This window comes from Cydia amplana, chromosome 23, assembly GCF_948474715.1.
Source record: "Cydia amplana chromosome 23, ilCydAmpl1.1, whole genome shotgun sequence".
NCBI classification, from domain to species: domain Eukaryota; kingdom Metazoa; phylum Arthropoda; class Insecta; order Lepidoptera; family Tortricidae; genus Cydia; species Cydia amplana.
The window spans coordinates 5,495,345-5,507,607 of record NC_086091.1 but is presented as its reverse complement, the minus strand read 5'-3'; the positions used below and the strand labels follow the sequence as shown (position 1 = coordinate 5,507,607).

At 40.4% G+C, this 12,263-nt stretch overlaps 1 protein-coding gene across 1 annotated transcript; it reads left to right on the top strand.

The window, feature by feature from the left end:
• Positions 1-1,837: 1,837 nt before the first annotated feature.
• Positions 1,838-11,905, top strand: LOC134658636 (thioredoxin-related transmembrane protein 1-like). The gene is made up of 7 exons (XM_063514289.1): positions 1,838-2,028; positions 3,997-4,164; positions 5,708-5,882; positions 6,801-6,902; positions 8,554-8,664; positions 10,494-10,574; positions 11,801-11,905. The coding sequence occupies exons 1-7, from the start codon at positions 1,877-1,879 to the stop codon at positions 11,903-11,905; spliced, it is 894 nt and encodes a 297-aa protein (XP_063370359.1). The 5' UTR covers positions 1,838-1,876.
• The last annotated feature ends 358 nt before the right edge of the window (positions 11,906-12,263 follow it).

Sequence of the window (12,263 nt, the reverse complement as noted above, 5' to 3'; positions counted from 1 at the left end):
GCGCTCTCACTGCGTTCGAGCACCAAACTACCTCAGCAGAAATGAGTGGATTTTACCCTGTGGTTAACAATCTACTATTTTTGGATCCTATCCTAGGATAGGATGCCAGTTAGATCACTGAATTAAGTTAGGTACCTATGTGAAGCGTTTAAGCTAACTTTGCACCGACTTGAATAGAACAAAGTGAGGCTGTGTCATTATAACGTTCATACCAACTCGGTTCTTTCGAGTGGCCAGCATTCTCTGACCTCCGCTGATGAACACTACACACACAACTAGGTACTTAACTGTCTTCGTTGCTCAATGCTCTCGCTGCATGTACTTACTTAAAGATTTTTTGTTTCTATCATTTGTATTTCCGTTTTAACCACTAAATAAGGAACGGACACCATACACAATAAATAATACAGGTGATTTTGTTATGTCTGTCTAACCATACTCCGCACGCCTCATACCATACCATTGTTCCGTTAACGGGAAAAATCAGTAATTTTATAACTAGTAGCGACATCTAGTTTCAATACTAAACAAACTATCATATGACCGTGTTGCCAACACATTTCAGTAGATGGCATGCTACTTCATTTTTTTTAATAAAGTGTATAATTTAGGAACTAATCAACAACTATTATTTTCTAAATATAGTAATTTTATTATTGTTACTTTAATAAAGAGTGTTTTAAGCATTTATCAAATATTTATTATATTTTATAATCTTAATTTGTGCTACAGATAAACGTAGAAAAATCATTTCAATAATGTCGCCATAGTAAAAAAAATGGTATTAGTAGTAATTAACGAGAAGTTTCAGTTAAGTATTGTCTTCTTTTTACATCAATCCTTGAACTAAAATAAGAAATTAAATTCCAGAATATAACGGCTTTCTAAAACTGCTAAATTCACCGTTTTTGTGGTAAAGAAATATCAATTTTTAAACATAAAATTTGGAGTACAGAAATATATTGGTATAATAACATCTTCGATCAACACGGGCTTCCGACAGGTCGGAAGGGATAGGCCCAAGCGATATCTTGACATTCAAATCATTCTGCCATTTTTCGCGGGGGAGAACGTGCACACAGTCGCACTTCTCACACACTTGCATACAAAATCCAATCTGTAATGACGACATAAATACATAGAAAATGACACCCTACACAGACAAATCTTGCACACGTCGATCTGTTTTTGTGTACGGACGAGTCACAAGTGTCACAACACGCACACTAGAGTCAGACCAAGAAAAGTCTGCAGCGGATTTGACAGCCCTCGCAGTGCCAGTGTTATTTTAAACGTCAAACTTCTATGAAATTATGACGTGTAAATAACACTTGCACTGCGTGGGCTATCAAATCCGCTGCAGACTTTTCTTGGTCTGACTCTAACACATTTTCGTCAAGAGATGAGAAGTCGGATTTGTTGCTCGACCGATCCGCAATTTGTACTGGGCGAGAAAAATCGATAAATCCAGCAATTACATGAGACTAAAATATAATAATTGTGTTTAAATATAATTAAACGTATGACATGTAAAAAAAATATTACGTGTGAAATATAACACCTTCTTTTTGTAAATTTGATGTCGCCGACCTCTTTTTACAACAAAAAACCGAGCAATTAGGCATTTTTTCTGCTGCTGTGTTCACTCGCGCGTCTGGACTCGGTCTAGTTAAAAATCCGAGCGCAACTAGTTTTATTACCCGCGCTAGATCAGTTGATCTTGTACCTAGGCAGAGGGGAAATAGTGCGAATGCCGCATCCCTTCCGTGTTGATCGAAGAATAACATTAATAACATTAAAAGCTACCATTTTGGGTAGTAAAATTTGGTAGTAGCAGCGTGTACTACGTATTGCAACACTTAAACAAAAATCAGACATGGCGCGGGTACACAGGATTTCGGACTTTTTTCACTTTTTCATTTATTTCTCAATATTTTCATGTTGTTTACTTAATTTGGCTAGTGCAAACAGAGAGCTAGATGAAAGCAATTGGAGGGACATACTCGAAGGGGAATGGATGGTAGAATTGTGAGTATTAAAAAGTGTTTTTTCTACCGGTGTCGGCAGATATAAAAACGTGTCAGATTCTTTGATCTATAAATTAGACAACAATGACTGTATAGTGCAGTTTCTGGTATTTATTTATAGCTAGTGTATTTGTCTCGCAGTTTAAGTGCTATACTTGTTTTTAAGGCGAGTGGGCGTGAGTACATGACGACTGAACGTTTGCTAGAGTTCATCAAACTTCTACAAGGCCGTTAAGGTCCACAAAGCACCGTTTTGAAAACCATGACGCAGTCTATTGTTGCTGCATTTTTTCACTAAAATCCGGGAAGCTAGTGTCCTATTGTTACACACACATGTTAAATTGTTAATAGATGTATTGAAACTTGTTTTGACTCGGTTCTAACGAGTTTTATGTAACAAACAACTTTTTAGTTAGGTCATTATCTTATTTGTACAAATAGTTCGCAGGTTCTTGACATTCACGGTATTCACACATTGTGACCAATAGTATTTACTCAGATCTTTTATGATGAACTGGAAAAATGTTCAATTTCACTGCTGGTTTTTGTCAGATACCAAAATTTATGTTTACTAATATTTGTAGTAACTGGAAGGATCAGATAACAAATATCATAAACAAGTCATATTCAGAGTGATCAATACACTAGCTCCTCAAAATTATTCAATTGAATATTTCATAACCAACCAAAATTATGCCTAAATTATCAACAACTTCAGTTATCAACAAATATGCCACAAATTACTATTATTAAAAGTTGTTGTTTTGCTTTCCCAGAGCAAGTTCTTTACATTAGTAAACACTGATATGAAAGTATAATCAAAATTACAACATCCAAACACTATTTTTGGCTGGCTGAGTGGGTAATAAACTTGTTAATTTTGTTTTCGGTATCTTAATAATATATTCACACCTACTCGCCCAACAGCCGTATGATTACATCATGGCGTGTTAACTTCTAACAATCATGACTAATGCATTACTGCATTATACAGCTAGTCATGGCTCGCGAAATAGGCAGTGAAAGTTAAGTTTATAAACATGCTGAAGGCAAACCTTTATTGTTAGACATGTTGTAACTTATGACGGTGACATACAAATACACTCATTATAGTCATTATCATGCATAATTTTTTGCCTACCCTAATGAATTATGTAAGAAAAAAAAATGTATTTAGGTGCTTTATGCTTGCGAAATTCCAACCTTTAAAACTAAATAGACTCTCATTCATGCACCTCTATAATCTATATTCAACTTAACCCTTTGTATGCCTTTGTCAAAAAAATCTACTGAATTAGTAACCTTGAAATTATATTCCAAATTGTCAGGGACGTATACGGGACATGGCATACGAAAGGTTAAGCATGAATTTGTCAGGATCACTATGAATGTCAATTTTGACAGCATTAATACAAACTAACTTTGGAATCATTATGATGATATAGGTCACGGGTTGACATGCCATTCGCTCTTCAAGTCACCCAAAAAAATGTCAATTCAGAGTTCTTAGACAATTAAAATAAAACCACCCCAACAGTTGTTGCTCTTTGTGGTTCCGAACACGAACACTGTCGATGGCTACTGTGGTCCCTCCCGGTGTTCAACTTCCTTAATATCTGTCATCTATGGTTCTATTTATTTTGTGCAATAAAGATTGTATTGTATTTTTATTGTTCATAGTTTTTGTGGTTGGCAATTAAAAAATTTAATTGGTGAATGTGCAAGTAACTGTCATGTTTAACATCACAGTTTCAATTATTAGGTACCGTTTAATCTAATTAATCTGTGACATCACTAGTGAGTAATCATTGTTTCATTATAATTGTGTTGTAGATGAGTAAAGTCAATTTCGCCTGAAATTACGAGTATGAGAGTTTAATTATGTTTGTATCGATCTTAATTACCAATGCCTTGAACTAAGCATATTGTACCCCTATTTCTTCTACACTGCCACCATTCCACTGTCCAGCTACGCGCCATGGTGCCCCGCGTGCTCGGCGCTCGCGCCCACGTGGCGGGACCTGTCCGCGCGCGCGGGCAAGCAGGCCCTCGCCATGCGCGCCGCCTCCGTAGACGTCACCAAGTCGCCCGGCCTTAGCGGGCGCTTCGTGGTCACCGCGCTGCCTACTATATTCCAGTGAGTACTGTTGACAGACGCTAAACTGTATTGCAATGGCATAAGGTACACCTATAATGAGCCCCAACATAGCGGGAGCTCTCCGCCCGCGCGGGTAAACAGTCCCTTGCCATGCGTGGAGCTTCCCTCGACGTGACCAAGTCGCCCGGCCTTAGCGGGCGCTTCGTGGTCACCGCGCTGCCTACTATATTCCAGTGAGTACTGTTGACAGACGCTAAACTGTATTGCAATGGCATAAGGTACACCTATAATGAGCCCCAATATAGCGGGAGCTCTCCGCCCGCGCGGGTAAACAGTCCCTTGCCATGCGTGGAGCTTCCCTCGACGTGACCAAGTCGCCCGGCCTTAGCGGGCGCTTCGTGGTCACCGCGCTGCCTACTATATTCCAGTGAGTACTGTTGACAGATACTAAACTGTATTGCAATGGCATAAGGTACACCTATAATGAGCCCCAATATAGCGGGAGCTCTCCGCCCGCGCGGGAAAACAGTGCCTCGCCATGCGTGGAGCTTCCCTCGACGTGACCAAGTCGCCTGGCCTTAGCGGGCGCTTCGTGGTCACCGCGCTGCCTACTATATTCCAGTGAGTACTGTTGACAGACGCTAAACTGTATTGCAATGGCATAAGGTACACCTATAATGAGCCCCAACATAGCGGGAGCTCTCCGCCCACGCGGGAAAACAGTCCCTCGCCATGCGTGGAGCTTCCCTCGACGTGACCAAGTCGCCTGGCCTTAGCGGGCGCTTCGTGGTCACCGCGCTGCCTACTATATTCCAGTGAGTACTGTTGACAGACGCTAAACTGTATTGCAATGGCATAAGGTACACCTATAATGAGCCCCAACATAGCGGGAGCTCTCCGCCCACGCGGGAAAACAGTCCCTCGCCATGCGTGGAGCTTCCCTCGACGTGACCAAGTCGCCTGGCCTTAGCGGGCGCTTCGTGGTCACCGCGCTGCCTACTATATTCCAGTGAGTACTGTTGACAGACGCTAAACTGTATGCCTCGCCATGCGTGGAGCTTCCCTCGCTTTGGAGCTTCGACGCCTCTAAGTCTTCCGGGAGTCAGCGGGCACTGGTCACCGCGCTGCCTACTATATTCCAGTGAGTATTCTTAACTTTATTGTTGAGACATAATCAATGGTCACTAACGCCCCATAGAGGACAGTCCGCCATGCTTGGCACCTACTTCAACGTTACCAAGTCACCACCACCACCATCATTACCATTTCTGTCCAGGATCAAATGTAAAATTTAAATGTCCCAGCTGCCACTCGTAAGATAAGACACTATTTTGGTTCTTAAACTTGAAATTTAATAGTGAGAAATGATAATAGAAATTCGTTTGGGGTTATTCTATAAGCATCTGTACAAATCTCTTTACAAATATGTATAGGAATCTCAAAATATACAAATTTTCCGTCAAGTGATCCGCACTTCGACCGAGATCATAGTCAAATATTCGGCACCCTAATATTCATCAAAATTGAAAAAATACTTCAACCATAACTCCTTGTATACTGAAAATTGTCGTCTGTATTCCAGTGTGATTGACGGCGAATTCCGTCAGTACAAGGGTCCCCGCGACGTAGATTCCATGCTGAGCTTCGTGCAACAGAAGCGGTGGCAACAGACAGAGCCCGTGCCGTCTTGGAAGGGCCCCGACTCGCTCCAAATGGGGCTGGTGGCGCAGTTCTTCAAGCTGTCTCAAGCACTCAGGGTATGTATAACAACTTGAAGCTTAGCCAATTAGCTTAGTGATATAAAATTGCTAAAAAAAACGAGCCTCGTAAGGCCCAATGTGTATTACAATGTACACTTTGTTTCAATCTAATTCGAACCTTACAAAAACTACATAAAGTAGCATTTTTGAAGTGAAAACTTTTTAGCGGCGCTGGGCACTTTTTGAGGTGGGGAAAAAATGATAAACTCGAGACAGCGTAAGGCGATCACGTGACCGTAAGGGGCATAAGGTTTAGATGGCCACTCATAATTTAAATGGCATTTAAATCAATAAAGTAAAACTCAATGTTATTTGACATTTATGTTGCGGACTCCTTTTCCAGACTCTTTACCTATGTTCAAATAATTTGACGTTGTCATGGGAGTATGTAAATAAACATGTCAATGAAAAAGTGTGATCTTATTTGAGAATAAATAAATAAGTAGAATACCCCCCCCCCGCGCTAAACGTATGTATCGTGTTACCGGGCGTCGGTAACATAGTGAGGTGAGTTCACTTCTATCGGCACTCCCGGCTCAACCCGTTGTTTTTTTTTTGCTTCATTCAAACAAAGGTCACCCTAATCTACTATACAATAAGGTTCAAATTTAAAAATAGGGGAACTTAATATGGTGGGCCCACTGACAATCCAACCTCTAGACTGAGCTTAGGCCAATTCTTTAATGAAACCGATGCTGCCAAAAATACGGGGGTGCGGGGGGACGAGGTGAGCGAATCCCGTGCCGTGATTGGTCCGTTCAAAGACACGGACCAATCACGGCACGGGATTGACTCGAAGATGGAGTAACGCTACCGTATGTGTGGCAGAGGGGGTAGCGCGACTATGCTATGTCTAGAGGTTGGATTGTCTGTGGGTAAGGATAGAATTGAGTATATTTTCCTTGTGTGTTGCAGAGTGTACACAACATGTTGATGGAGTCCTACGGGCTGCCAACTTGGGGCTCATATCTGATCTTCGCAGTCGCCACTATTTTCATCGGGGCACTGCTTGGACTGGTATGTAGTGTTCATTATAGTATATTAGTTAAGGATAATACAACTTGTGTAATATTGCTACAATTTTGCAGCATGCTGTAACAATAACGCTCATAATTATGTATAAACAGTATAGACCATTTAGCAATTTTATAACTTGTAAGATATAGAAACGATAGTAACAACATATTTGATTATAAATAGAAGATCATAGTAGAAAAATGTTAGTTTAAAGCTCGGGACACACTTAACTCACGTACGCAACGCATGCCATGCATTATGACATCTGCACCCTAAAATGTGTATGTTTAGAAACATACTTGTCATACGCAACGCAACGCATGACAAGTATGTTTCTAAGCATACAACTTTCAGGGTTCAGATTGTCATAATGCATTGCATACTTTGCGTCCCTGCCTTAATTAGCTTTCTTTACTTTCCAAAAGGGCCCCAAATTCTTATGTACCCAGGAGCCCCAGCCATAGAGAAATAAGACAAGAGTGCTCACTCCATACATCAGTTCAGACTATTAATTTCAGTGTCTACATCTAGCATCGAGTAGCGGAACTATCAGTACTACTACTTGACAATAGATGTAGCACCGACCGGAAAGTCTTATGCTGTTGAGATAAGACTCGATGCTAGATGCTAATAGTCTTTTTGGTACTAAAACTGATGTATGGAGTGAGCACTATGTATTTTTTCTCAAAAATGGATGGCAAAGTCGACGTTGCCGGTTAAAAAATAGGTCGAGAAGTGCGTAGTTTATGGTCATTCAAAAAATTAAAAACATTGCAGTCTCGATTTCGGGACTGCGATGTTGCATACAAATTTCATTATTTAACAAGTTCCAAACTTTTTAAAACTTTAAATGGCCATATCAAATGAAGGCATAGGTCTCTTAAACAGCCAAGCAGATGATCAGCATTATTATTATAAAGCTTGTAACAGACTATCGCACCGCACCGCGACCTTGGAGCGTCGCACTCATAAGTGAGAGCGAGAAAGAGATATCTGTTTCTCGCTCTCACTTATGAGTGCGACGCTCCAAGGTCGCGGTGCGGTGCGATAGTCTGTTACAGGCTTAATGTTGGTACGGCGACTATTTAGGTGTCTCAAATAGGTTGGCGTATTTTCAGCAGAAAAATACACTTTTTTTTTTTTAAAGGCGGAAAGTAAATCTTTTTAATGGTTTTACTTTTTTACTTTTTCCGTAAAATATGTCTATTTCTTGCACCATTTTTGAGAAAAGCACTATATATGACTCGGTTGGAAGGCTACTTGCTGGCTTCGGATTCAATTAAACGGACTCCCAAGGTCGTCCGTTTAAAACGAATCCTCAGCCAGCAAGTAGCTACTTCCGAACCTCGACAATAATGTACTATTTCTCTATGCCCCAGCATAGTTTGACGGCCCTGGTCCTAAACCTTAACTTGTGTGGTACAGTTGCTGGTGTGCCTGATCGACCTTATCTCAACAGCATAAGACTTTCCGGTCGGTGCTACATCTATTGTCAAGTAGCAGTACTGATAGTTCCGCTACTCGATGCTAGATGCTAATAGCCTTTTTGGTACTAAAACTGATGTATGGAGTGAGCACTCTATGTACTATTTCTCTATGGCCCAGCATAGTTTGACGGCCCTGGTCCTAAGCCTTGACTTGTGTGGTGCAGCTGCTGGTGTGCCTGATCGACGTGCTGTACCCGCCGCGGCGCAAGGACTTCGTCCCCGCCGCGCACGCCGGCGCGCAAGGTCACGCCGGGAACAAGTCCGACAGCGAACAGGTACTCATGTCGCCGGCCGGCCGATCCTCATATCCGCCAGGTCATTCTATTCCTAGGCATATCGTGTTTTTTAGGGTTCCGTACCCAAAGGGTAAAAACGGGACCCTATTACTAAGACTCCGCTGTCCGTCCGTCCGTCTGTCACCAGGCTGTACTGTATCTCACGAACCGTGATAGCTAGACAGTTGAAATTTTCACAGATGATGTATTTCTGTTGCCGCTATAACAACAAATACTAAAAACAATAAAATAATGATTTAAGTGGGGCTCCCATACAACAAACGTGATTTTTGACCGAAGTTAAGCAACGTCGGGCGGGGTCAGTACTTGGATGGGTGACCGTTTTTTTGCTTGTTTTGCTCTATTTTTTGTTGATAGTGCGGAACCCTCCGTGCGCGAGTCCAACTCGCACTTGGCCGGTTTTTTTCTCTTATTTTATCTGCAATCGGCTGTTTTAGCCATAATCAGATGTTATGTCTTTTTTGAGGGTTTTAAGAGGTATTCCATTAAATACTCTCTCTTCACTTTGATAGAATTTATCTTCTAGTGCCACTTAGTGCCTCTAGTCTAGCCGCAGTATTTGCCACCTTTTCAGCCGTGATAAGCTTAAAAATTTAAAAATAAAAAAATATCACGGGAATCGATTGAGATATGCTACTTATAGAGGAGAACAGACAGACATACGAAAGCACTTTAATCCAAGTTAAAACGGAGACTTTCGCTTTTCCTCAATGTACATCAAGAAAACCTTACCTATAGTTCGTTTTTTTAGCATTAGAAAGAACTTGAAAGAAGGTAAGCGATTTTGACATGTCTTTTAATTGAAAAACACTTTTTTTAAATCAATAACTATTACTTATGAAAGCAGAAGACTATAAAAGATCGCATTAGATTCATAATTGTTACATATTTACCGTAACTTATTTTTCAAATGTGTTTTTCAATTAAAAGACACATCAAGACCTTATTTAAGTCGCTTAAGGGGCAGTTAAAAAAGCTGTGGCTATCGGACCAGAATTAACTTGTTCGTGACTATAGATATTTTATATATATATATTTTATATTTATTATATATAACGTAGGTATTCTTTATATTTGAAATATTGTTACTTCTAATTTTTATCTTATATTATTTATTTTCGCCCTCTTTTATAATTTTATTGACTTTCCTCTAGTCTATTGTACTCAGTGCTATATTTGTCTACGTTCTTCATCAATTCTCATCTACTCAAAGGTTAACTGGAAGAAATCCCTTAAAGGGATAAGTTCGCCTTTGTACTGCCTATCCTGTGCCATAAATTTGTGTTTTGTGTTTGTACAATAAAGAGTTTATACATACATACATACATACAATGCTAAAAAAAAAGAACTATTGCATAAAATTAAACATTTTTTCAATTTTTATGCAACGCATAATGTGGTGTATTGTTAAAAGAATTTATTTACGTGTGAATTCTTATACATAATTAGATTCGTGGATTTATTAAAAAGGTTTAGATTTATTATCACAGTTTGTTCACGCACCTACTAGCGACATCTAGCGGCGCTGCGACGACAACTGCTATACCGCCCCTCTCCGCGCTCATCTTGTCTCGTTCATTCGCCTCGATATACGGCACGATAAACAAGTTACTCGTTACATTTAAATTTTGAGCTGTATAAAGCCACTTTTCGTAATAAACGAATTTTCTACATATTTTAATAAACGTCTTCATTGAATGGACCCTGGAAAACCACCGAATCCTGCACACAGTTGTTTGATCTCTAAATAAATAAAATAAAATAGATAAACTTAAAGAAATTTCAACATAACTGTGTTCATGTTTCAGGAGGAGTTGATAAACGAAGATCTTGTGGACGACGCGCCTTCCGGCGCTGACAGCGATGCCGAGAAAAATTCACCCAGCGATGTGAGTGTATTTACATGTTTGCTTGTTAGGGTTCCGTACCCAAAGGGTAAAAACGGGACCCTATTACTAAGACTCCGCTGTCCGTCCGTCCGTCCGTCCGTCTGTCACCAGGCTGTATCTCACGAACCGTGATAGCTAGACAGTTGAAATTTTCACAGATGATGTATTTCTGTTGCCGCTATAACAACAAATACTAAAAACAGAATAAAATAAAGATTTAAGTGGGGCTCCCATACAACAAACGTGATTTGTGACCGAAGTTAAGCAACGTCGGGCGGGGTCAGTACTTGGATGGGTGACCGTTTTTTTGCTTGTTTTGCTCTATTTTTTGTTGATGGCGCGGAACCCTCTGTGCGCGAGTCCGACTCGCACTTGACCGGTTTTTTTTACATTCAGTAGCAGAAGTTGCTAAGCGGGCGAGGTGCTCAAAATTACCTTGACACGCTCTTATTCTCTTAACAATAAAGTGGTGTCAAGATCATTTTGAACACTTGGCCCGCTTAGCAACTTATGCTGCTGACTGTACAAGCTTTTATTTAACTTGTAATGTACCTACGTATGTAGGTATGTAGTTATGTTTGTACGGGCAAAGAGAATTAAGTAGTAAGTGTAGTTTATTGTATTTGGTACGGGTCAAATCTTGCTAGTAAAATTTGACCCACTTCCCGACTTCGAATAAAGCTGAAAATTTGCATACATATAGAATAGTATTTTATTCGTAAACACACAGACAATACACATAATTACATAAAAAGAATATAGTGAAAATAAAGCATATGTAGGTCGGGTTATAATGCAATATTATGGTACCATCGAGTTGATGTGATGATGGAGACAGGAGGTGGCCATAGGAACTCTGTGATGAAACAACGCAACCTAATTGTTTGGAGTTTCTAGAATTGTCTCGATGAGTATTAGTTGCTTGTGGAAAGATAAGCTTGTACCAGAAATGTTTTTTTTGCCATCGATGATGTCTGGCCTAGTGGGTAGTGTCCCCTGCTTGTGAAGCCGAGGTCCCCGATTCGAATCCCGGGAAGGGTATTTATTTGTGGGATGAACATAAATATTTGTTCCCGAGTCATGGGTGTTTTCTATGTATATAAGTATGTATTTATCTATACAAGTATGTATATCGTCGCTTAGCAGCCATAGTACTAGCTTTGCTTAGTTTGAGGCTAGGTCGATCTGTGTAAGATGTCCCATAATATATTTATTTTATGTTTCAGAGTTCCTCGGAGGAGTCTACCGGCGCGGGCCCGGGCTCGGGCGCGGCGGGCGGCGACGCGCGCGCGCCCGAGGTGCGCAAGCGCCGCGCGCGCAAGGCCGACTGAACACACACACACACACACACACATACTACACCAGCTGTGTGTACACTCACCATCAGTAGTAACGGAGATTACTATGCGTCAAAAGTCTCTACAGATGTAGTGCATCATTATTTTCCATCGCATTTGACTTGCTATTTCAGTCAGTCTCGGTACAAAAAGTACTGAAGTTGACTGAAACGTTTCCGAGAAAAAAACGATGGAAAATAATTATGCACTAGATCTGTAACTTCCTACTTTAAAATAAAGAATATAAAAATCAACAGAACGCCGAAATGGTTTCATTAAAGATTTTCAAAGCAAAATCGAGTTAAAAATAAGAAACTGAAGTTATTCAACTATTCCTCGTCTGGGTAATAAT